The 27,031-nt window shown below is 46.1% G+C and overlaps 1 protein-coding gene across 3 annotated transcripts in view; it reads left to right on the forward strand.

Moving 5' to 3' along the window:
• The window catches only part of BCAR3 (BCAR3 adaptor protein, NSP family member), a 156,222-nt gene that overhangs the window by 71,924 nt on the left and 57,267 nt on the right, over positions 1 to 27,031 (forward strand). For all 3 annotated transcript variants that reach the window (XM_038541304.1, XM_038541306.1, XM_038541305.1), the window contains exon 3: positions 6,805 to 6,844. In XM_038541304.1, coding sequence (XP_038397232.1) covers positions 6,805 to 6,844 — 40 coding nt within the window. The remainder of the gene's footprint in view (positions 1 to 6,804; positions 6,845 to 27,031) is intronic.

Consider the following 27,031-nt stretch of genomic DNA (forward strand, 5'->3'; position numbering starts at 1 on the left):
AGTCAGATAAGGCAATAGAGGTAATGGTGGTGCTTATTTAGATAGGTATTTAAGGCAAGCTCTGAGGAGGTGGTGTTGGAGCAGAGACCTGAATGATGTGAGGCGGTGAGCCTCAGAACTGCAGGGAGAACATTCTAGGCAAAGGAACGTTCTTGGCAATGCCAAGCCACAGAGGCAGCGACCAGCTTGGCATGTTTGAACATCAGAAAGAAAAGTCAGTATGTCTTGATGGAATGAATAGAATAGCCAATGAGTGTATAGTAGGCTTTTGCTGAGTAACAAATGGTCACGAACTTGGTGCTTTAATGTCCACATTACGCCCCACAGAGCTCAGCTGGGTTCTTGGTTACAGGTCTTAAACTGAAGATGTCAGCAGCTGTGTTCTCACCTGAGGCTCAGAGGAAGAATCTGCTTCCATAGTCATTCGGGTTGTTGGCAGAACCCAGTTCCTTGTGGTTGAGGGCCTGACATCTCCCCCCTGGCTGTCTGCTGGGGGGCAGTTCCCGTGTAGAGGCTGCCCAGAGTTCCATGCCACGGGCCTTGTCACAGGCCATGTGGTCCCGTCACGCTGTCCAGGCCCCCTCGTATTGCGCATCAGGTCCACTTGGATGGTTGCCAGATCTTAATGTCAGCTGACCTGAGGCTTCCATCTACAAAACCCCTTCACAGCAATGCTGGGAATCCAGAGGATGAAGCTCTTGTTGGGAGACATCCTCAGAATTCCTCCTACCACAGGGAGGTTGGAGAGCTGCCAGGGACCATGCCAACCAGGGCCCCTGCTGAGGTCTCCAGGGTTTTGTTCTGATCAGATGAGAGTTATTAGAGGATTTTAATTTGGGTAAGCATCATGCTGGCTGCTGTGGAGATGGTGGAGCTGGGAAGGTATTGCAGGCATCCTGGCAAGAGATGTTGGTGGCCTGGGTTAGAGCGGAGTTACTCCTGAGTGCTCTGGTTTCCCAAGTGTGCCACATCGTCCCGTGTCCCCATGTGTTGGCACACACTTCTCCCATTGCCTGGGTATTTCTCATTACCACCTACCTCACAGCTGCTTCACCAGTTGAGTTCCTACCCAGCCCTCAAACCTTAGCTTAGAGATTGCCTGAAAGGCCCCTCCATGGTGTTTCCTTCCCACTGATACCTACTTGAATTGTGCTGGGTCTGTTGACCTGTCTTCCCCACTTGCCTGCAGCTTCTCTGGGAGCAGAGCCTTTGTCTTCGCTTCTTCTGTTTCCATTGTCTGGCCTACAGCATACCATGTTGCAGATGCTTGAAAATGTTTCTGGGATGAATGCAAGAATTATGGAGATACTGGGAATGAAGTAGACTCGCCACTGTTCTTAGGTTGCTCACCTTGTAGAGGAGCGGCCCTATATAAGTACGGTAGAATGAACCGGAATCCAAATACCATGCCATGTGCACCAAGGAGGGGTATCCACTCTGCAGATTGCTAGTGTGCATGGGGCTCAAAGGGAACTTTATTCTACTTTAGTCTACTCAGTCTCTTCAGAACAGTTAGATCTAGTTTCTCACATCTCTATTACATGAAAGAATCCTCTTATTACAAATGATTCCTCTTTGTTCTATCCAAAAGGACATTTGTTTGGCAACACTGTTAGCCATTAATTTATTCTATACTATTTAAAGAAGTCAAAACATTCATTCATTTAAAACATTCTATAATTTAAGACAGACATAGGGTACTTCATTCCTCATCTGTCTTCCAAGCACTCAGGGAAGATCTGTTAGGGAAATTTTGCTTATATGTTCCAGATGGAGAACCTCTTAACTCAAAATAGCAAATGTGTAGATCAAGTGTCCTTTTAAGAGGGAGGAACTGTTAACCTGGTTACTGATGAGAAACAAACTAACATAACAAATGCATCATTTCTATGATTCCCAACTATACGTCCCTCAGTATGAACTTTATTTAGAAAGCAGGACACTGGAAACACTGACTTAACTGGCGTAAACACAGTGTTGTTATTTAAAACGTAATCAACCTAAGAACAAAATAACAGGAGGGTCTAGTTTCAGTCTGCTGCTTTCCTGTGGTCTGTGGACCGTGCACTGTAGGGCAGCATGCCTGACAGAGGGGCTGTGGGTGCTTGCCAGCCTCAGCAATTGTAAATGGAGATGCACAAAACATCATGTATTCACAAGGGTCAGGATTCATAATTTGCATCAGCAAAAAATATATATATATAAAAACTTTTCATTTTGATTGCCAAGTTCTTCTGTTTGTTTTCTAGTGATCTCTGTTGGAGAATATAAATCTGTGGCTTAGGGAGTGTTTGCTGCACAGACTTGTATGAATAATTGGATATTCTATTTCAAATTAGAGGCTGGGGCTACGGGGCCAACTGCTGTGTTTTCCAGCTCATATCTTCTTTTGGTTAGCTGGGATGAGGTGGCTGGCTGAGAAAGGAGACACACACTTCTGCATTCAAACATAATTTTAATTTAGATCAAGGCAATAACTTTGAAAGCTTTTGGATTTGTAACACACTCACTTGGTTTTGTTATACTCTCCTGTATTCCTTGCCTATCTGAAAAGGATAAGAACATGAGGATCCTCTAGGGGACTCCTGGGAGCCCTGAATTAGAATTTTAGGACAGTTAGAGTCCCCTCTGCTATTGTAGCAGAATGTACAAGGCTTCCTTAGCAGAGTTCATCTGGGGGCAGTGTCAAAAGGGGACTTCAGTTTTTTGTTTTTTAAGATTTTATTTACTCATGACAGACACACAAAGAGGCAGAGACAGAGGCAGAGGGAGAAGCAGGCTCCAAGAAGGAACCCCGACGCGGGACTTGATCCTGGGTCTCCAGGATCTGGCCCTGGGCTGAAGGCGGCGCTAAACTGCTGAGCCACCCGGGCTGCCCGGGGACTTCAGTTTTATCCCTCACCAGAGACTCCCAGTTTCCTTCTCTTCTGCCCAGAGAAGTTGTGTGTAGAGAATCAAAGAGGAACATAGGGGTACCCGGATGGCTCAGTTGGTTGGGGTCAGCTCAGATCTTTATCTTAGGGTTGTGAGTTCAAGCCCTGTGTTGGGCTCTATGCTGGGTGTGGAGTCTACTTTTTTTAAAAAATAAAGAGGAACACAGGAGGTTCATCTAAGGTGGGAAGCATTTTGGAGAACACCCCAGGCTCTTTTATGCTGGGCTTTCTGGATGGGAGAGCACAGGCTGCCCTGCCTCTAGGAGATCCTGTCTCTGAGTGGGAACTGTGCTCATCAGCAGTGCTTCAGGAGCCACCCAGGCACAGCTCCTGGCCTGAGTCCATGTGGATTATCCCAGGTCTTCCCAAGAGAACTTGAAGGGTCTGTTCTGAGAGAGCTAGCTCAGAGAGTTTTCAGGTACATCTCTTGAGAAAGAAAGAAAGGAACATTTCAGCTTTCAAAGGTGAAAGGAAAAGGATTTTACAGCTAAATCTGGTGAGAAGAGTAGATCCTGGACAAAATTCTAAAAAGAATTTACTAAAAGAATGACATTTGGGCACCTAAAAAAAGGGGAATTAAAATGACAAACCATGACTATATGGTCTTGGTATTTGGCAAATATTTTCCCCAAAATGAATGAATGAATCTCAAGGAAAATATTTGACAGTGTTAGCTGCCAGTGAAAAAATTCAAGCTTGCTTTTTTTTTTTTTTTTTAAAGATTTTATTTATCTATTCATGAGAGGCACAGAGAGAGAGAGGCAAAGGCATAGGCAGAGGGAGAAGCAGGCTCCCCAGGGGGACCCTGATAATGGGACTCGATCCCAGGAACTGAGCTGAATGCAGATGCTCAACCACTGAACCACCCAGATGTCCCAAAATTCAACCTTTCAACTGAAAATTAAAGTTTGGAAAACTGGTATCTTCCATGAGCTTGACACTTTCCAGTGCTTAACAACTTCTGATGAGATTAGTGATGATACTGACAAATGTGATTTTTTTTAATATTATAATGAAATGTGTCAAAATTTAGAATATCTATATAACTTGGTGAATCAGTATTTTCTAGGATAGGGGATACAGAATCATGCATGGACAAAAGCTCCAATCAAAATGCAAGATAGATGCAGAAGAATAACAGGTGTGGTCCAAGATGACACATTTCAACTAATCTTTAAGAAACTACCACTTGTTCAGTGTTGGTATGGTATCAAAGAAGAATAGCCATAATTACCTGAAAGTCTAATGCAATACCCCTCCCTTTTCCAATTATATATCTATGTGAGCATGGACATTTTTTGAAACCAAGACATATCAAAACATACTGAATGGAGAAGCAGATATGAGAATTCAGCTGTCCTTCGACTAAGCCAGACATGAAAAAGATTTGCAAAAATATGAGACAGTGTCACTCTTCTCACTAAATTTTTGCTATGAAAAAATATCTACTTATAATAATATTATTATCTTATATGTGATGGGTTTGTTTTTAAGATATCAATAAATGTTTTAAAAATTTGTTTAATTTCTAACATCAGTAATCAGTAGATATAACCCACATGAACAAAAGCTCTTTGGAGTCCTCAGTAATTTAGAACATAAAGAGATCCTTGGACCAAAAACACTTGGGAACCTTTGATTTCAGCCCCCCATACTCATACTGTTTATCCATGCATTAAGCCATGTATGTATGAGTGTATATAATGCACATTTTTACATGTACATAAAAAAGAAATTTGAAGATGAGAACAGCATTTCAATGGTTCTAACATCTTTCTGTCCTCACAGGACCAGACCTCTGGGCCAGATGTTCAGCCTAAGACTAGATGGCTATAAGCCTGAAATATTAATTCACTAGAAAACCAGGGGTTTGGTGCACCTGGCTGGCTCAGTGGTTGAGCATCTGCCTTTGGCTCAGATCGTGATCCTGGAGTCCTGGGATCGAATACGCATCAGGTTCCCCACAGGGAGCCTGCTTCTCCCTCTGCCTATATCTCTGCCTCTCTGTGTCTCTGATGAGTGAATAAATAAAATCTTTTAAGTAAACAATAAAAAAAAGAAAACCAGGAATTCAAGAACTTAAAAGGGAGCACAGCCAAAGTGCTGCTGACAGAGTTTTTGGTCACTAGCTGGGTGATTCCACAGATGCAAAGCCTGATGACATCAACATGGTGTCCAGGTGGCAGGAGAAGTGGTGCCCGGGCACAGCACACAGGCTCCAGGGCTTTGGGAAAAGATGCCTGATAAACGAACTTGAAGACAAAGAGTTTTAAGGCTTTGAAAGACTGGTTTATACCCCTCACCAGGGATGGTGAGTTTATGCTGTTCTCTGATCCTTTGGCACTAGAGGGACTCCTCTGAGAACTGCTCCACTGACATGGTGGGGAGCATCTTGGACACCAGCCTGCCTCTGCACAGGTGCCCCATGTGCTGCCCTGAATGGACAGTCATACCAAGCCAAGCATGGTTTCCACAAGATCCTGTGGGGTTGGGACTCCTTGTGCTCTAGCAGTGACCAGAATTCTCTCTCAACCCAGGGAGAAGTGCTGCCATCTTGCAGGGTCTCTCCATCACCACGGAAGTGTCAAAGCCCACGAGTTTGGGGGTTGAGCCCAGCCTTGCAGAGGAAGCTGCTTGTTGGTGGGACTTCTGAGGCACCCGTTCTTTCTATAGATAAACTAGGACCCTCTCCGTGGAGAAGACTCCTCTTACGGGCTTCAGAGCTATTCTGTCCTCAGAATGATGCCATCTCTGCAGGGATGTATTGAGTTTTTGAAGTTCAGGTCTCTGAAGGCAGCTGTCCTTTCACATCCTCTGTTGGGGGGCAGCTCGCTGTAACTCTGCAAATACTGAAAATGGCCACTCTCATGTCTCCCACTCCTCTCCTTTGCCCTGGTTGTTTCCCTTCCTTTCAGTAAGAAATCAGCCTCCCCAGTACCACCAGCTGCCGTTTACCTTTAACTGTCTGGTTAATCCCAATGTCATATTATGACAGACACCAGCAGACATTACATGGAAAGAGAACAGTATGGGGTGCCAAAGAAAGTGAGGGTCAATTCTCTGCTAGACACCAGGGGTGGGTGGGTAGGTAATCAAGGCAGCGATTTAAAAAAAAGAGAGAAGGGGAAGGGGTATCTGGGTGGCTCAGTCGGTTAAGCATTTGCCTTTGGCTTGGGTCGTGATCCCAGAGTCCTGAGATGGAGCCCTACATCTGGCACCCCGCTCAGCAGAGAGCCCGCTTCTCCCTCCCCCTCTGATGCTTCCCGTACTTGTGTGTGCTCTCTCTCTCTCTGTCTCTCTCTGTCAAATAAATAAAATCTTAAAATAAAAAGGAAGATGTGGCCTAGAAGCGGAGCTGGGTATACAGACTCCATCTCCTGCCCCCAGGGCTGGGTGACTTTGGGCAGCCCCTGGGCCCACCAGAGCCTCCATTTTCTTTTGTCAGAGAGGGTGTGACACTGCTGGGTGGTCCAGAGTACCCCTCATTTGGGCATCCAGTCCTTTACACTCACCTCTATCTTCCTTGCTGGTCTGTGCTTCAGAATTTTAGTCTAATTTTTATGCTCAAGTGAATCTAGAATTACCACATGAAATAGTCTAATGTTTAGAGCCTAAATATGATAAGAAAGCATGTGGAGCTTCTAGGCGGATTATGGTGGTGTCCGACCCCCTTCCCCTACCCCCAACACACACCATGAAAGGAAACTGTGTCTGTTCTGACTTCCTTATCTGTCTGCGGTGAGTACTGTCTGGGAGGTGGGCCCATCTTAATAATTTGAATGAACACAGTGAAATCATGTTGGATACGTTTCACTCAGTGCAAGAACGCATTCTTCCCAGTTGTTCTCATACTTATGTTTTCTCTTTCCAGGGATCAGCATCTTCTGGACCCAACTCTGGAATATGTGAAGGTAGGAAACAATATTTAACGTGGAATCAGGACCCTGTGTAATACATTTCCCATTTTTAACACAGCTTTGCCAAATAGTGCTGCAGTCTGGCCTGTGTAGGAAGCTGCTCAGATGGAAACAACCTGGGGTTTATTTGACTCTCTTAGGCCTTCAGTAACTTTTGCAGGGGTCTTATGGCATCCTATTCGAGGTCTATAGTCCTTTTCCACCTATCTAAAACCCTTGGGGCTAGATGGGTTTTAAAATTCAGGAATTTTTTTAGAAAGGTAATATCATGCACGTATGTAACATCCTCAGCAGGATCTAGCTAGGGTCAGCACTCCAGACTCAAACTTATTATTTCAGCAGTGAGATGTAAGAATATTCACAGAAAGTGGGATAAATAGACTACAAATGATTTTATGTAGCTCAGCTCACGCTTTACCACCAAATGACGTCAGGTTTGTTTTGCTGCCAAATGACTGAAAATTTTTTAGTTTTTAGAGTGTTTTGGATTTTGGGAGATGGTAGATAATGAATTATGAACCTGTGTTTATCTTCAGTGGAGGACTGTAGGCTCCCTGAGGTTTTCAGAGTTGGCCCTTCGTTCCCAACAGCCACTATCCTGCGTAGGAACATGAGCCATGGCCACACACTGCTTTCCAGTGGGACTGACGTTCACGGCTTCTAAATAGTCAACAATCCAAAACAGTGATTTCCTTCTGAGCAGAAAGAAAAGACGCTTTTCACACACACACACACACACACACACACACACACCATTTTTTTGGGGGGGGGGTGTATGCTTTATTTTATTTTTGAGAACGGCAATCTGGTACCTACTACAGAAAAGAGAACTCTGATTTGTCACCCTGAGTTTCTTGGATTTATGACAACATATATCCTTAATTTTTAGGAGAAATCATGGGATGTGTTCTAAGGTACTTGCCTCCTAGGAGCCACATTCCATCCTCATTATTTGGAGGGCAGTATTACAGTTTCAGAGTTTTTAGGCCTGTTGCTTTTTCATGTACCTGTTAGCATTCCTTCTCTCTTTTGGCCAGAGGATGGATGGTAGGGGAGAGACCTGTAGTAGAATCGCTTAATCACTTGAAATAGTCATAACAAAGCTTGTTGGAATGGAGGTGGGTATTATTTTTTCCTCTCATACCCAGTCTATGTCTGAACTGTAGTATTACTGCAGAAAATATATGGTCCTAAGCCAGCCGGCGGCTGCCATGTCAGAATCATGAGAGAGCTTTATAAATGATGTCTGTGTGCCTCCTGGATGCATCCACCTATGTTTTTATGCAGGTTGTATGCTGCAAAGCATTAGGGAGGTGCTATTCCCAGAGACTTTGATTTGATTAGAGCACGACATAAAAAATGTGCCCTAGAATTAGGCAGTGTGTAAATCATAGCAGTTCTTTAGAGGCCACTCATGTCATGTTCCCGAAATTGGCTGTGTCCTGCTGCAGGCTGACTCAGGCTGTACTTAGCAAGCACAGATCCTTCCCTTACCCAACTAACCTGGTTTTTCTTTCACAGTGTGTGAGCCCTTAAGATAATCTGGTGATGAATTCAAAAGCAAAACAGAGATTCTGGAATGATCTGTTTTAGTATTCTTTAAGCCATTGTGTCACATTAATGAATGTCAGTCATTCTGAGTTGAGTTGTGTTGAGTAAGAGGAAATATTGGGGTTCTCGGTGGTGGCTGTCTTGCTAGGCAGTCCTGGTTTTCCCCAGCAGTGAGATGTGATGGGACTGCTCTTGGTGGCTTGAGGGTACTTCTTCCCAGGACCTGTTGAGGTGTTCTGAGGGTCACTCTGTTCCCAGCCTCGTCTGAATCTAGTCGGGGCTTTATAAATGAAGTTTCTGTATTCCTCCTGTATGCATCACACACACACACACACACACACACACACACACATATACATACATACATATATTCTTTCCCACTCCCCACTTTGCCCTTGGTTTGGAGGGATAGTTTGGGGATTTGTTGGGTAAATTCATTTGCTTCTATGGGCACTGAAGCTCTGAAAGCACATTGATGGAGGCCTTTGACTTCAAGGTCTAAATGGACTCATGTGTCATGCTTCTTGGGCCAGAGCAGGCTCATCCAAGCATTTCTCAGACTTGGCTGCCCTCTTGAGCCTGGCTGATGAGTCCATGTCATGAAGGCCTTGTAAATCGGTGCCAGCTCGTGATCTAGTGATTCGGAGGGTGAGGGAAAATAATCAAGGGAGGTGAGATACTTGTAAATAAACTGGGTTGCAGTTTGGCGCCCCCTGACTTTGAATGTTATTCCCTACAATCCCCTGGTGCGCTTAATGCCTCTTGGGCATGTAGAAAAGTAGAGATTCTTGGTAAAATTTCTCACATCAGGTAGGGTCCCCTTCTGGTAGAGTCAGATTTATCAGTCTAAAAAAAAAAAATCAAGATTCAAGGGAGCACATTTTTAGGGATCTCATAAGGATAGGTGGTTTGATCTCTGTCTCAGGGTCTTCTCAGGGGTTCTCATCCTATGGAGAGCTCCAGTCCCAGGTCCCTCTTTGTCTTCCAATGCCTTCTCCTTCCCACCAGAGACTTTCTAACCTTCCTCACCTGGTTTTCCCAGTGCCCAGCAGAGAGAGAGAGAGAGAGAGAGAGAGAGAGATCCATCGACCTGGGCCTGGCTTCCCCTCCCTGTGCCCCGGGAGTTAGGCACGGGGGAGGGAGGCCAGCGTGCAGGCCACTGGGGCTGCAGGACTGTGGCAGAGAGAGCTGGGTAGAGAATGAATCCAAAATTCTCTTCTGCCTAGTTTGTACTCCATGTCCTCCTAACACTCGATGCGGTTTGTGCACATTAATCCGGTGTGAAAGGGGACCTCGGCGGTTGCTAGGCTACCAGTAGCTGCCCTGCGCCGGGAATGGAGGAGCCCTGGGGCTGTCGGAGGCTTTTCCCTTCCTGCTGGGGCCCCCCAACAGCATCTAGACGCTACCCGCTGAATTCCAGGTTTGGACACAATACGAAAATTAAAGCAGCTCCAAACCAGCCAGAGGATGTTTTGGAATCTCATTCTCCACCGTTTCTGCCTCTTTAATTCTGTTAGAGAGGGGAGTTGTGGTTTTTTTTTTTTTTCTTTTGCCTGGTTTTTGGAGCCCTCGCTTTTCCCCACGTTTACCCCCACCCTCTCACAGTAGCTCAAAACATGATCATCTTGAAAGTCTGATTTTACCTGTAACAAAATGGAATTGATTCTCTTTTTCACTGCACCGGAAAGAAAGCAATTCCTCCAAGTTAGGAAGCAGAGCCGTCCAGCGCAGCTCCACCTTCCTGCTGCTCCTTAGTCATTAGTGACTTTGGTTAGTGGTGTACAGCTCTGGAATTCCTCTGCGTACCTAGCATACCTCACCAGAGATAAAAACTTTTTTTTTTTTTTTAACAGAGGAAATAGCTTTTGGAGGAAAAAGCCCAAGGCAAAATTGTGAAGGAGGCTTTGTCTTCTGGGCTGTTTTACTTGCTCACCGCTCCATTTGTCCCCCCCCCCCCCCCCATATTTTTACCACCATTACAATGTATTTATTCAGGGTCTAGTATCTTAGGCTTGTGTCAGGTAACTGCTTAGAACATTTGATAAAATAATTATACTAAAATGTGAATAAATGATAATAGCCCAGTGTGCTAACCTTCCCAGATAGCATTCCAGTAGACTCCAGGTTATACAACTCCTGAAAACCATCTGGGAGGGGGGCCCAGTCCGCCCACTCTGACTTTGGATTTGCTACCTTCTTTCTGTGGGTTCCATCTTCTCACTGGAACATCAGGGATGGGTTAACGTCCTTTGAATATTTTTAGGATCCTCTGTACCTTATATAGGCTGGAGGGGAAAGTTTTTTTTAACGAGTAGGAAGGGGTTCTTAATCTATCAGTCTTGACCATCTATCACTATGACCAAAAGTGTCATATTGATTGGAACATGTGTTTCAGACATTAAGACCAAGGATGTGGGGATCCCTGGGTGGCTCAGTGGTTTAGCACCTGCCTTCTGCCCAGGGCATGATCCTGGAGTCCCGGGATCGAGTCCCGCATCGGGCTCCCTGCATGGAGCCTGTTTCTCCCTCTGCCTGCCTCTCTCTCTCTCTCTCTCTCTCTCTCTCTCTCTCTCTGTCTCTCATGAACAAATAAGTAAAATTAAAAAAAAAAAAAAAGACCAAGGATGTGAGAGCTAATAACTGCCCATACATCATATTACCTAAAAAAATTGGGGATATATCTCAATACTCCTACATATGCTCTTATGATCTGTTATGCTTTCACTTTTGTAACCCCTTCTTGAACCTATGAAACTTACTTTCATTTTCACTGTATCATTCTTTTTATTCTTTTCCCGGGGCTACTTTAAGCTTTAAGAGTTGCCTTCCTCATACACTGAATATTATAAATTTATGTTACTTCCTGTCCTTTTCCCCTTCATACTGAAGGTTCTAATTCTTCGTAGCTTCTTCACATACAAGCCTTACAGCCCTTTTAATAAAGCATCTCTTTTCTGGGAATCTGGGAATAGTTTAAAAAAAAAAAAATATATATATATATATATATTAGGGGAGGTGGTGATTGGGGCACAGCTGGGTGATGTTTCCTTTAAAAGGAATGTTTATTACAGGTTTTTCATTTTTAAATGCCCTTAAGAAGGATATATTGGAAAATAAAGTCAAGTAGAAAAGAAAATCAGGATGACTGTTTTTCAAATTAGCCAAGATGTAGGCAAGCCCATTTTCAGTGGCCAGGCTGTAAACAGCACAATGCCCGCCTGTGGACAAAGGCCTGCTCTCCAGGCGACCGCAGTTAGCAAGTGTCAAGACGGAATGCAGCCTTTTGTCCCTAGTTAGCCTCCTAGTGAACAAATATCCTTTCTTTTGTCGTCAGCCTGGGTGGATTCTTGCTAGAACCACTTGCGAGCTTTTAGGAGATGATTTGCAGTTGCTGAGCTCCTTCGCAGGCTGGAGAGAAGGGACAGGACTGGAGAGGTTATCCTGAGTGGGGACTCGCACCTCACCCTGGAAGGCTCCTTCACCCCCCCCATGCCCCCCAGTGCTCATGAGCAGCTCCCGGTGCCAGGCGCCTTGGCAATCAGCCCTTTATGGGGTTAATGCTCCAAAAGGCTCCTTTTGAGAGGGCCTTAGGGATAGGACAGGCCGCCCAAGGCTCAGATCCCAGCAAGGCCGCTTCCTGAGGCCTCCTGAGGCCGGCTGCGGGCCACATTAGGTCACCCTGCAGATTAAAAGAGAAGTAATTATGCAAATTCCAGCGCCCAGAAGTGCGCGTTAACAAGTGGTGGGAGCAGGGCCGTGGGGGGCTGCAGCCCTGCTTTGTGCTCCAGGTGACCTTGTGTTCCAGGTGGCCTTGTGCTCCAGGTGACCTTGTGCGCCAGGTGGCCTTGTGCTCCAGGTGATCTTGTGCTCCAGGTGACCTTGCGCTCCAGGTGGCCTGTGCTCCAGGTGATCTTGTGCTCCAGGTGACCTTGTGCTCCAGGTGGCCTGTGCTCCAGGTGGCTTTGTGCTCCAGGTGGCCGCAGCCTTGGTCACGGTCAAATAGCAGCCTCTGACCGACGCCAGGCCGCTCTGAACTAGCCGCCTCCAAAGTCCTGAAAGGGACTCGCAAAGACAATGGCGCGCTGCACAGGCCGGGAGGTCTTAGCGAGGTCTGTGAACCAAAGAACGGCCGCTGGCTGGCTCTGCAGCTTTTTCGCCGAGTGTGCGCATCCCCAGCACCGCGCTGGCCCTGCGCCCAGATCCGTGGTGGTGTGGGCAGCGCCCAGCGGGCAGCGAGGGAGGGCTCCCCCCACCCCCCGCCGACCTCCCCCACCCCCCATGAGGGAGGGCCCCCCTGTCCAACCTCCCCACCCCACCCACAAGGGAAGGCTCCCCCCCCCACCTCCCCTCCCTCTCCCAACGAGGGAGCCCCCCCCCGTGCGACCTCCCCCCCACCGCCCCCCCCACGAGGGAGGGTCCTCCCCGTCTGACCTCCGTCACCCTACCCCCCCAAAGAGGGAGGGCTCCCCCATCCTATCTCCCCTCTCCCCCTCCCCCGACGAGGGAGCCCCCCAACCCCCACCCCACCGACCTACCCCCCCTCCCCTCCCCGCGAGGGAGAGCTACCCCTGTCCTACCTCCCCCCACACACACACTCCTGGCAGGTCTTATTGGGAGGGGTCATGTTCCTGGGATTTAAAGACAAATTGCTGGGGATCCCTGGGTGGCGCAGCGGTTTGGCACCTGCCTTTGGCCCAGGGCGCGATCCTGGAGACCCGGGATCGAATCCCACGTCAGGCTCCCGGTGCATGGAGCCTGCTTCTCCCTCTGCCTGTGTCTCTGCCTCTCTCTCTCTCTCTCTCTGTGACTATCATAAATAAATTAAAAAAAAAAAAAAAAAAAGACAAATTGCTGAGGCCGGAAGAGTGGAGATGGAGCACAGCCCCTCATTCAGTGGAATCCTTTCCTGCAGGTCTTTGCAAAGGAGGTTGTATATAAAAAGTGAAATCTTATCGTGGAAATGGATGTTCATTTAAAAATCTATATGTGAACGTTTATAGTGACATTATTTACAATTGATAAAAACTAGAAACGGCTCAGATGCTCTTGAACTGGTGAATGGAAAAACCGTAGGTGTACCCATTCAACGGGGTAATAGCCTAAAAAGGAACGGACTCTCCCGTAGGTCTAAAAACTTATTAATGACAGAAAACATCAGTGGTTGAAAAAGGGGTAGGGGAGAGGTCCACTGCAAAAGGGAACAAAGGAACTTGTAGGATGATAGACCTTGATTGTGGTTCTTTCAAAGCTCACAGGAGGATACTAAAAAGGGTGACTCTTACAGTATGTAAATTATACCTCAGTGACCTGCCTTTTTTTTTTTTTTTTAAGGTTTTATTTTTTATTCATGAGAGACCTGCCGAGAAAGGCCGAGACACAGGCAGAGGGAGAAGCAGGCTCCCTGCAGGGAGCCCGATATAGGACTGGATGCGGGACCCTGGGATCATGATCTGAGCCAAAGGCAGATGCTCAACCACTAAGCCACCCAGATACCTGGATCCTGACTTTTAAAAAGTGCACCTTATCATATTTTAGCCCTTAAGTGCTGCCACCCGCCTCGGGGAAATGTTTGCTTTTGAGAGGGCCCCCTCAGATTGCTGATCACATGGAGAAAGTGCTGAGCTTGTGGATATTTTCTTGCACTGACTCATTCAACAGATAGTTTTGAGCATATACCATGTGTTCATGATTGCTCAGCAGAGTGAGGGTTGGGAGTCAAGAGTTATCGAGAGCCTAACCTTAGATAGCGGGCATGGAAAATCAGGGCAGGAGCTGGAGGCCTTTTAGGGAATTAAGAGCCATTTTATTAGGTGAGTTGACAGCTCCTGGCAGACTTAACTGGAGGAGGTGAAGGAGAGGAAGCTAGGGGAGATTCCAGAGTTCATAGGAGTGCCTGGCATCTTGCCAGAAGCCGGTGAATATTTTAGGGGAGGACAGGAAACTTCCACTTGGAGACCACGTTACCACAATGACATTAGGTTAATTGATGAGCATTTGGGGATGTCATTAGACTGGGAGGATCAGCAAACTACAGCTGGAGACCAAATCTGACCTGCCACCTGTTACTGTATGGCCTACAAGCTAAAAATGGATTTTATACTTTAAATGTTTTTTTTTTTTAATCAAAAGAAGAATGTGAAAATTGTAAAATTCAGATTTCAACAGGCATAAAGGTTTATTGAAGCAAAGCCACATCCATTCATTTACATACTACTGCTTTCTCACCATAACCATGGAGTTGAGTAGATCTGACAGGATGGGCAGCAGAGCCTGAACTATTTACTGTCTGGCCCTTTACAGAAGAGGTTTGCTGACGTCTGCTCTAGACTATATGCCTATACACTGTCCCTGTTTTACCTCCCAATAATGCCTAGTAGGCTTTCAGCAAAAATTTTCATGCTGACACTTTCATGGTGGTACCTTGCGTCATTGACATCACTTTTATCTTGCCTGATGACACAGCAGTGAGTCCTTGTGCAGGTTCTGAGACCTTGTACCATCACAGAGATGATGCTATGGCAACACTGCACAGTTTGGATGCATCTCCGCACCTAGTGGGGTAGACCTGTCTGCTGTGAGCAGCGTCTCCCCACTGGGCCTGTCACATCTAACCTCCTCAGTTCTGCTGGCTGAAAAGGTATGTGGGGACAGCACAGGTGCTTGAATCCTGATTGTTCTTGCCTGGGGCTTGTCTGGATAATTTCCTCAGGCCAGATTGCTCTGCCAGTGCAGCCTGAGAGGAGTTTTTTTCCACGTCCCAAGTCAGAAGTAAATTTTCCCTGAGCCTCCTGAACTTGATAGTTTGAATCAAGGTCAAACCTTGGAGCCGCCCTCTAGAGGTGTGCTAATAAGGAGCCTTATCTAGCCTGTGAATGGAATAAGCCTAGATTCATAATTGTATTTTATGCTTCAACCTCCATCCCTGAGTGAAAGTAAGAGGACTCCTGAAATCCCAAGCAATGGGGGTGATGAGGTGGCAGAGAGATGGAAAAACTAACATGCAAGCAGGAATCAAAGCTGTGGTGTCTTCCTAGGCTCCATTTTACGATTGGACTTCAGAGCCTTCTGCATGTGGCCTGTCTACCTCTAACCTCATCATCTCCTGCCATCTGCCTTAGTCCCTATACTCCTCCCTACTGGCTTTTCCTACTGCTCTGGGTCTTTGCCTTTGCCTTGGCATGGAAGTTTCTTTTTTTTTTTTTTTTTTTTTTTTTTTTTTTTTTTTTAAATTTTTATTTATTTATGATAGTCACAGAGAGAGAGAGAGAGAGAGAGGGGCAGAGACATAGGCAGAGGGAGAAGCAGGCTCCATGCACCGGGAGCCCGACGTGGGATTCGATCTTGGGTCTCCAGGATCGAGCCCTGGGCCAAAGGCAGGCGCTAAACCGCTGCGCCACCCAGGGATCCCTGGAAGTTTCTTTTGAAGTTAGGTGGTTTAAAGTGAGTTGAATTGTGTCCCCCCAAAAGATACAGGAAGTAGTACCTCCCCCCACCCCTAGTACCTATAAATGTGGCCTTATTTGGAGATAAGGTCTTTGCAAATATGATCACACTAGGATGAGATCATACCAGATTAGGGTGGGTCTTGATCCAATGACTGGTATTCTTGTAAGAAGAGAGGAATTTGTGCACAGAAACACTGACACATGGGGAGAATGCCGTGTGACCAGAGAGGCAGAGGCAGTGATTGATGTGTGCAGAAGCCAACAACACCAAGGATTACTGCCATCTTCAGCTAAGAAGAGGCAAGAAAGGCTCGTCCCTTGGTACCTTCACAGAGAATGTAGCTCTTGCCGACACCTTGATATTAGATGCCTAGCCTCCAGAACTGAGAGAATAAATTTCTGTTTTAAAGCCACCAAGTCTGTGGTACTTTGTTAGAGCAGCCCTAGGAAACTAACACAGATGCAAAGCCCTCTCATAGCCATTTCTTGGTTGGGTGACTTTGAGTAAGTTTCTGAAATTTTCTGGGGGTCAGTCTCCTTAACAGTAGATGGGAGAGAGGCACCTGGCTCAGTTGGTTAAGTGTCTGCCTTCGGCTCAGATCATGATCTCGGGGTCCTGGGATCGAGCCCTGAGTCAGGCTCCCTGCTCAGCTGGAGTCCGCTTCTCTCTCTGCCCTTCTCCCCGGCCCCCCCCCCCCCCCCCCCCCCCCCCCCCCGTCTCTCTCTCTCTCTCTCTCTCAAAGGAATAAAATATTTTTAAAAACAACAACAACAACAAAACCAGTGGATGGGAAAATGTAGGAATTAAATGAGTTGATACATGTAAAGTTGTTAGCACAATGCCTGACACGTAGATAGCCCTCAGTAAATACTAATGTGGTAACTATCACCCTAGTTCTCTGTGTGGCTGATCCATCTTGACTCAGATTTCATTGCTTCAGAGAGACCTTCCCTGAGCCACCTCCTAAAAGCTGCCCCACCAAGTCACTATCTCCTTACTCTGTATCTCATCCTTACAGCACTTGTCCCAAATTATATCTGTTTATTTAAAAACAACCCCCCAAAACCTCTTCTTATTAGGATGTGAGTTCTTGGGCAGCCCCGGTGGTGCAGTGGTTTAGCGCCGCCTGCAGCCCGGGGTGTGATCTTGGAGGCCTGGGGTTGAGTCCTACATCAGTCTCCCTGCATGGAGCCTGCTTCTCCCTCTGCCTGTGTCTCTGCCTCTCTCTCTCTCTCTCTTTCTCTGTGTCTCTCATGAATAAATAAATAAAATCTTAAAAAAAAAAAAAAAAAAGAATGTGAGTTCTGAGGGCAAGGACCTATTCTTTTCATCTTAATATTTAGTGCCTGTCTGGCTGACTAATGATCATATAACACCAGATGCAAAGGGCATTTAAATTGAGAGAAGGCTATTCTAAAGATTTTGAAGCTTCCCAAACCAAGTAAACCTTAAAAATTTTCCAGAAATTCTTTGGTGATTTTATTTAAGGAAAGAAAGTTCCTCGAACTAACCTTAGTCTACCTTCTCTTGCCAACCTGGTATAGGATAAAATTTATGGGGTGACTGTTATCACCTTAAGTACTCACACATTTAGGGAGAGGTATATACACTTTTTAAAGGTGTAGTTCTGGCAGCTTCTGGCTCAGACCTATCAGTTTCTCAGATCATGTCCTCAGATGGAGTCCCAGTAACTCTTCAGTTCCCAAATGGGAGGCCAGGCTTGTCGGACTCGTTTGCTGTTAAATTCTGCCCTCTAGTGGTAGTAATTAAAAAATGTCACCATAGTGCAACGTTTGGCTACAGTTTGGTCTTAAATATTCTGGGAGCTTCCCATATTATTAACATATTATAGTTACAACCTCAGAACTAAGGGCTGTGTTTAAAGTATGTAAAAAGGCAAGTGCCTTTTGTTGGCATTCTAAGACATTAAAATTGTTAATGCATTTTATTAATAGAGTGAATTGTCTCATATTCTTGGACAAAAAGCTCTAAGATGCTGTGACACTGTATGTGTGCAGATTCTGTGTGACAGGCACTGGCGTTGACCAGAAGTTTAGCCTGTGGTAGCCAAGAAGACCCCTTGGAAGAAGTTATATTTAAATTGTGATTTGACAGCTGAAAAAGAAATGGCCAGAAGAAAGCTGGTAAGTAGGTGAGGCAGAAAGCAGGTATCAGCGTGTTAGAGATTGATGAGGAGGGCCCGTGCCTCTGGGGTCATGTGTGCCCAGGCTGAGTGGAAGAAGAGTTCACCTTTTTTACCAAGGAACTGCCGTGAGGCCAGAGAGGCTGGAAGGGAGGGGGCAAGATAGTGGTAGAAGCTGATGTGAAAGAGTGGAAGTTTCTGGTGGGGGGAGGAAAGGGCAGATTGCATGGGTCTCATATGAAACTTTTGTGGTGTGAGGTGGGGAGCCATGTAAGGATGGCATTGGCTTTCATGTTGCTAGCAGACTTTGAGGGGGGGCAAGGGTGGGAACAGGGAGAGGAGTTGGGAAGCCATGGTGACTATCTAGGTGAGACAGGATAGTTTGGACCCGTGACGACAAAATTGGTGATGAAGAAGGGGCATTCTGGTCTCCTATGGAGGCAGAGTCTTAAGGATTTCCTGCCGGATTGGGTGTGTATAGGAGCCCAGAGGAGCAAATCACAATATTGAAGAGGGGCACCTTGGTGGCTTAGTCGATTGAGCAGCTGACACTCTTGATATTGGCCCAGGTCATGATCTGGTTCTGGGATGGAGCCTGGCCCCAGGCTCTGCCCTCAGGGGTGGTGGTTGCTTGAGATACTCCCTCTCCCTCACTCCCCTCCCCCTGTGCGAGCTCTCTCTGTCTCTCAAATCAGTAAATAAACCAAAAAAAAAAAAACAAACCCACTGGAGAGATGGCATTGCCTGCAACTCAGACAGCTTGGTGCACATTTGTGAGAATTTCTGTAAGAGACAAAACTAGGAGTAGAATGATTGAGTGTTGAGTAGTAAGTCAAAATTAACTTCCTGGCAACTAGGGAGTTTTTATTCACATTTCTCTGTTTTCAAATTTTCTTTACGAGTGCTAGTGTTTTTATGGTAGAGTTATTTATTAAAATAAAAGCAGCCCTCTATTAGTCTACTTTATAAATATGCAGAAAACTTACAGTTCAATCAAAATTATGTAAAACAAGTAGCTTAGGCATATTAGAGCAGAAGTTCTTAAACTGTTCGAACTCAAGACCCCTTTTCACTCTTTTATTTTATCTTATTTTATTTATTTTTTTTTAAATTTTTATTTATTTATGATAGTCACACACACAGAGAGAGAGGCAGAGACACAGGCAGAGGGAGAAGCAGGCTCCATGCACCGGGAGCCCGACGTGGGATTCGATCCAGGGTCTCCCGGATCGCACCCTGGGCCAAAGGCAGGCGCCAAACCACTGCGCCACCCAGGAATCCCTCTTTTATTTTTTTAATAAAGATTTTATTTATTTATTCATGAGAGACACAGAGGCAGAGACATAGGCAGAGGGAGAAGCAGACTCCCCCTGGGTAACCTGATGCAGGACTCGATCCCAAGAACCCCAGAATCACACCCAGAGCCAAAGGTAGACAGACACTCAACCACTGAGCCACCCAGGCATCCCGACCCCTTTTCATTCTTAAAAACTATTGAAACCCCAAAGAGCTTTTATTATGTGAGTTTTAAGTCTTGGTTTATTGTATTAGAAATTAAAATATAAAAAAAAATATCCAACTTTTTAAAAAATCCAACTTTTTAAATTTTTAGTTAACTCATTTAAAAATAACAGTAATTATTTTTGTGAAAAATAATCATTTTCCAAAACGAAATTTGATGAGAAGAATGGCATTATTTTACACATTTACAAATCTCTTTAGATTCTGGTCTCATAGAACACACCCGTGTGTGATTTTGTATCACCATGCGTTAGACGTTTAAGAAATACTGGTTTCCTGAGTTATGCAGATATTCAAAATGTTAGCATATTTCATTATACAGTATTAAAAACCCACTTTTATTTATACTACATATCAGAAAAATCATATTGGGAAATCTTCTGATTTTCAATTGAAAGCTCAGGTTTCATCATTGGCAACAAATCCTGTCAATTGTTCTGGAAGGGATAGGCCCACTTTGTTCCTTTTTTAGGAAATGCCTGCCAGACAAATACCCACATCTGAATAACCACAGTTTGTCAGACATTCTTTGAAGTAAAAATGGTGTTCCGTGAAAAAGCAGTGGGTTCGGCAGGCAGTTGCTCTCCCTCAAGACAGCCGTTGTACTTGGGTCTGCCTGAGAAGGGCCGCGCGTGTGCTTCCTGTGTCATCACACGGAATACTAAAGAGAGACGTGGACTCAAGGGTCCAGCTGTGATCAAGCGAGTAATTCTTCCTGCTACATCAAGGATTTCTTAGGTGAAACTGGAGATTTTTTTTAAAGACATACTTAAAACATTGTGTTTTCAGTATTTAAAAAATAAATTAAAAAAATGGTAGTTAAGAAATGCAGTGACCCCCAATCCAATGTGTGTCTCTCCCTTGCTTTGTGCTAAGGTCCTAGCAGTGTAACCCATCATCGCTTTCACCCTGTCTGTGGAAATGTAGACCCAGTGAAAAAGGCAAAAAAATCGTCTCAGTATTGTCATGAAAATAGTTTTGGCCTCATGGATTCCCCCATAGCCCCCCTGGGCCCATAGGGTGCACTTTGGGGTTTTTCAGTTCATTTTGTTTTATTTTGTGGTTTGTGTGTGTGTGTGTATGTGTGCGCGCATGCATGTACACAGGCAAAAAGGTGGTTTTATTATAGCACTGGAGCAGGACCCCTGGGCAGAAAGAGCTGCCTAGACTGCACTTTGAACACCGCTGTCCGAGAGGGTCTTCTACTTAAGAACTGTCAGAAAGCTGTAAAACCATCATCTCCTTTTTACCTAAATCCATATTTTTTCTCTAGCTAAGTAGAGTTTTGTTTTTAAACAATAACATCTACATTTAAAAATACTGATTGTTTGGGCAGCCCCAGTGGCCCAGCAGCGGTTTAGCGCCTGCCTTCAGCCCAGGGTGCGATCCTGGAGACCCGGGATCAAGTCCCACGTTGGGCTCCCTGCATGGAGCCTGCCTCTCTCTCTCTTTGTATTTGTCGTGAATAAATAAAATCTTAAAAAAAAAAATACTGACTGCTTGACAGAAGAAACATTAAATTTTCATTTAAAAATAAGAAAAGACTGAGAATCTATCCTAGAAATAAGGGCCTGTTCTTTACAATTGAGTGGATTGTGAGGCCTCCGTAAATACTAACTCTGTTTCCTGCGATCGAGTTGCTCATTATATACTGTGAGGAGCTGGTCCAGAAGCAGTTGCTGTTCTGCTCTGATTGCTTTATATTAAAACTGTGAAAACCCAAAGCTTGGTGAGGCCAAGGTCTGGTTTATGGCAGAGATGCTCAGCTCAGATGCAAAAGTGCAGTCAAGGGATAAATTTACTTGAGGCAGGCTGAAAATGAACATTCTCCTGGTCCTTAAGCTTTTATTAATTGCCACCACATTTGCCCATTCTGTGCTCCCAGTGTGGATTAGCTGGCTGAGCTCCATCCGTCCTTTATGTCAGTGAAGATAAGGATGTGTCAGACCCTGGGAACAAGAACATGCTGTTTGGCCCTTCGAGGCAATTTCCTTTTGAGTCCCAGCTCTCTCCAGATGGCATCTAATTGTTTCTTGAATGACCTCAGTGTCCAGGCTGCAGGAACCTGGTCTGAGAGGCCATTTCACATATTTATTAGCCTGTGGATGAGAACTTAACTACATAAAGCCCCCATTCACACTCTCAAAAGAGTGTTTTGTTCAGAAGCAATGATGAAGCTGATGGACTGTTTCCTGTGACCACCAGTCTCCAATTGGATTCTCATTTTTCCCAGGCCCAGGTGGGTGTTTTTTTTTGAAGCATCTGAGTCCATCATAGCCAACTGAGTCCATCATGGCCCATTCTCCTCCCCTCTGCCTTCTCTGGGTCTTTGCTGGAATGAGCCTAGGCAGGACAGGGCTGCATCCTCTTACTTCCTGGTTTGCAGAGTATTCAAGGATTGCTCATGCAAGGTCGTAGGAGTCGGGAGTTACCTGTTCTGGGAATCCAGGTAGCTCACAGTCAAGAGTGAGGAAGGGACCAGTCCTAATTCAGCTGCAGGGATGGCAAGCCTCGTTCCCCCAGCGAGGATCATAACCCTTGTGTGGCAAGTCATGTCTTTGGCCCCTGTGTTTCTGAACTATTTTTTTTTGGGGGGGGGGTACCCTGTCTTTTTACAAATGGGATGAATAAGAACTGTATCTAGAAATACGCATGTGATCTAATTGTGCATCTTATTTCCAAGGGGTTTGCAGACCCAGATTGACAAACCCCATGCTTTCTCCAAACATTCGCTAGTCCCTCTTCTGTTTGGGCATGGGCCCCAATCGGTCTGGGCATTGGAGTGTTGCCAATGAATAAGACAATGAATAAGTCCTGAAGCAAACAGACAAAGACAGAGATCACTTTAATGAGTGCTTCAATAGCCAGATGTTGGAGCTGGGGCCCCTTGCTGGGTTAAATAAAGCAATAGCGGTAGGTGAAGAAAGTCCCACAGGGCCACACAGACTGAGAACAGGGCTTCCAGGCTCCTTCTGGGCTATGTCCACCTAAGGACTACGTAAGGAACTTGGGAAGATCTGAATATATTTCGGGGGTGATGCTAATTTTCTTTTCTTTGACCTACAAAGAAGTCCTGAAAGTTGCCCTCCTAGGTGGTCAGTTGTAACTGGTCAACTCCACCTGGCCTTAAATAAGGGAATGGCTCAGTACCTGTGGATCAGGTCCTCTGTGCTTCCACAAAACACAACAGCCTTTGAAAATATCCTTCAGGAACTTAAGAGGGTGCTGTTGCCCACATGAGCAGGGTTGAATGAGCCATTTGTTAGTGGTTTCCCCTAGCTCCCACACCCTAGTTCTGGGTGTGGGAGCAAAACTCACACCTACATTCAGTGGCACAGGACATTCCAACTCTGTGAGTCCCTCTCCCCTTCCCTAGAGGCAAATTCATGTCTGCTGCTTCCATGAGAACTGAAGGCAACTCAATTCTTTAATGGAACATCCTTGCAGTAGGCTGTGAAGTACTATTAATTTCCACCCATCACTGAAACATGAAGGAACAGCCTTGTTATTTTTTTTTTAATTTTTATTTATTTATGATAGTCACAGAGAGAGAGAGAGAGAGAGAGAGAGAGAGAGGCAGAGGGAGAAGCAGGCTCCATGCACCGGGAGCCCGACGTGGGATTCGATCCCGGGTCTCCAGGATCGCGCCCTGGGCCAAAGGCAGGCGCCAAACCGCTGCGCCACCCAGGGATCCCAGAACAGCCTTGTTATTAATGGCTGTGCCTTGTACATGTTTTCTTTTTTCTTTTTTTGTACATGTTTTCATGTAACATCAGTTTATGTTGGGTTTTTTTTTGAACACTTCTCAGGTCTGGAGATCATCTCTCACACTGAACTCCAGTAGAGCCCAACACAATGCCTTCAGTCTTGATCTCAAGTTTTGCTTCATCTCACATTGGTCAAGTAAACTCTCAAACGGATGGAGTGGGCTAGGGACGTGTCCCCTGGGAAGGACAGGGGTAGAGTACCTGGCTTGATGTCTATTCTGGAAGAGGAAGGCCTGTCCAGACTCTCAGTCCTTTCATCTGCTTCTCAGCACAGTGGCTACATTCACTCTGGTCACTTTGTTTGTATAGGGGCACATGGCCGTAGGCTGCCCTAGTTTATCATCTTCAAGTTTATGGCCCAGGGGGCAAAGGAGACCTCTCCCTCTGCTCTGGTTTGAAAAATCCCAGGGAAAGACTCTGACTGGTCTAACTTAGGTCCCATGTCCATTCAGTGTTCAGAATTCTGATTAGCTCACACATCCAAAACAAGTATGAATGCACATACCACAGGGTAAAGCTTTTAAATGTAATAACCACTATCTACTATTTACATCATTTCCCCCTCTGAATTTTCATGATCAGAAATATAGTGATTTCTAGTTGTCCCTGTCTACTTAGGGTACAAATGGGAAATATGCTAATACCAGTTATAGGTTTTTGCAGAGAGATTTTCTATTTGGCCTTTTCAGACCCTGTACTCATCTTTCTCTAGTTTATTTCCTACATGCTGGATACTCCTTGCCTCCCAGTTTGTCAGATCCACTCTGTTTACAGAGATCATGGGTAGTGGAGCAGAGAGGCTGTGGATTCCCCTTACAGCTCGGCCTTGGAGAAATTCCCACATCTGCTGTCACAAGTAGCCCGACCCTGAGGCTCCCCTGGTGTTCTTAGAGATTGGTGCAGGTGGGTTCCTGCTACTCTTGGTAACTCCCTTCCTCTCTCCTCTGTCCCACTTCTCTGGGTACATACTGCAAGAGCAGGGATCGTATTGTCCTTTGATTAATTGACAAAAGGAGCCCATTGTCCCACCTTGGGCACCAGGAGTGTTGACCATCTAGATATCACCTCTGTAGGTGGCATTGTGCTTAGCACCGACTACTTTAGGAAGTGAAGGAACTGGCCGGTGATCAATATGATCCTGCCCATGCAACACACGGTGTGAGTCGGCCTTTTCCTGTAGAGAAATATACCTAGATGACGTTTCTATATGCGCAGAGGCAGTCCCTGAGCCCTGCAGTGGTCCCGTGTGCCCTAGGGATTTGCTACCTCCTGGCTCTTTGCAGATTCTGTCTCGGGATTCATCTGTCCATGTCCTGCCCTTTCCCGTCAGTAATGAATGAGGATCCCTGATGAGATATTTCGGATGAGACCTGCTGCCCATGTTGCTAAGGACATCTGTCCCTCCGTGGGAGGGAGGGGATGTTGTGCAGCCGGGATTCTGCCTTTTGGATTTGCACAAGATAAGGTACTCTGGGCAACCTGGTGGTAGCCATGCAGCCATTATCACATCCCATTGATCCAGCCATTCTGATTCAGAGTTGGTTTAATCATTAACTCAATACAGTTTGATCTCCCACATGAAATGGAGATAATAATATGTGTCTCCTGGTGAAGTATTAAATAAGACCCTGTGGTGAAAGCTCTGTATGAACGCTGGCTCTGGGGGGCCTTGCACGCGGGTAAGTGAGGGCACCCCCAGCTGAGAGGTGGGGTGCCTGTGACGATCGCAGCCCTGGAGTCTGTGCTTGGGGAGGCTTTGCCGAGGGTCAGCCTTGCAGCTCTTCTGCGTTCAATGGTGGCATTGAGTGTGATGTGCAAGCAAGGCCCTTCCACCAGCTGGGGAAGGGTTCCCCTCCTCTCACACGTGTTTAAAGCTGCCCCACCGGCAGAATGGAACGTGGCCCTACTGGTGTGGTGTCGAGGCTTTCTGTCTCCTCCTCTTGCCAGCCATAGCCCTGCTGGGGCCGACTGTGTCCTGGTGGCTACAGGCTTTATCTGCTTTTGCTCGTGTCCATGGTGACCAAAGGTGTCCCTTCCCTCTTCTCTCCACTAGAGAAAAGATCCAATAGGACCATCAGGAGCCCCATCTTGAAGGACCACTGAAAGTCCTTCTGGATCAGTGGGGATTTTTACCTCTTTGAGAAATGAGTAAAAGCCATGTACCCCTCACCTCAGTGAACAGATACCCAACCGTTCATGTACAATTTCTTGTGGCTCATGGAAACCCCACTCCACACCCCGCTTAAAACTCCTGGCCTGCTTCTCCTAGCTCTTTGGGCAGGATGCGCAATTATCCAGTGTGTCACTGATGATAATGCCCACGATCAGTTTATGACCTTGAGAAAAACATATTTTTCCACCAAAATATTTCACGTAGATGGCTGGAATTTGCTTGAAAACAGAAGGAGGGATTAACAAAAATCATTTTCTGATTTCACTATGGCCAGCTTTCAAGGCTAGAATGAGTGCAGTTAGTTCTGACTCCACCCCTTGCCTGGTACCCACCCCACCACGCACCCCAGGATTCTGCCTTCCCAGACATTCCTCAATGCCTATTTCATTCCACTCAGACACTTGGTAGCCTCTTGAAGGTGGGAGAAGGGCATGGAGTGGCATTGGAAGAATGCACTGTGATTCTGGTGATTCCTGCCACAAGGATTGAGAGAGGAGAAGGCAAATACAGGCAGAAGGCCAAATCTGGAGGGACACTGAAAATCTAGAGGTGGTGGCTGGGTAGAGTAAGCATGGCACCCAAGCATCGACACCAGGCACTGTTCTAATTCTAGACATGGCTTGTATCAGAGGAGCCAGTAATATGGGCTGATGAAGAATGAAGGAGTCAGGCACATGGGAGGTGGTCCTCTGAGGATTCTTTTTTTTTTTTTTTTTTTAAGATTTTATTTATTTATTCATGAGAGACAGAGAGAGAGGCAGAGACACAGGCAGAGGGAGAAGCAGGCTCCATGCAGGGAGCCTGACGTGGGACTCGACCCCGGGGCTCCAGGATCACACCCCGGGCTGAAGACAGCGCTAAACCATTGAGCCACCTGGGCTGACCCCTCTGGGGATTCTAGACTCATGTGGAAGGTCTAGTCCTAGGGCAAGACCCTGGAGGGCTAGGTAAGGGGGGCAAGGTAGGAGGAGCATCAGGTGAGACATTCAGGTTGGATGTAGGCAATAGCCCAACTCTGTAGCCAGCCTGGCCTGGGGGCACTGCAGAAGGAGGGGTTGCAACCCAGATCCTATTAGGGGGGCTACAGGATCCCCAGTCAGACCGGTTGGGATGGAGTGGGATATCGAGAGCTCAGTAGCTGTGGATGGACCAGGAGTCCCCCTGGGTGAGGGCCAAGTAGGCAGATGCTGTGGACATACATGTTGCCTGTTAAAACAAACAACTCTCCAAATGACAACGGCTCTGGAGTAGAAAATCATCTGAGACATCTGAGCAAGTGTGATTAAAACCATATGTGCAATTTTAATATGTGATCTTAAAATTTAAAGGCTAAAAATATTTCAAGACTGAGAAAATGCTTAAACTCCTCCTCATTGTTCCCTGGCTTTTAAGATTCAGTAGTCAGTGCAGTACCAGCCTGCCAGTCAGTGGCTCAGGGTGGAGCCGTCCAGGCCCTTGCAGAGGGCATGGCTCCTGTGGCCTGACTTGTAGGTGAGATCAGGCACGTGCCCTGCAGGAGGAACGAATGGGGAGGGGGAGCTCACATTTGCTGAGTGCCTCATATGGGTTGGGTATCCCAC

The sequence above is a fragment of the Canis lupus genome, chromosome 6, assembly GCF_011100685.1.
Source record: "Canis lupus familiaris isolate Mischka breed German Shepherd chromosome 6, alternate assembly UU_Cfam_GSD_1.0, whole genome shotgun sequence".
Taxonomy (NCBI): Eukaryota; Metazoa; Chordata; class Mammalia; order Carnivora; family Canidae; genus Canis; species Canis lupus.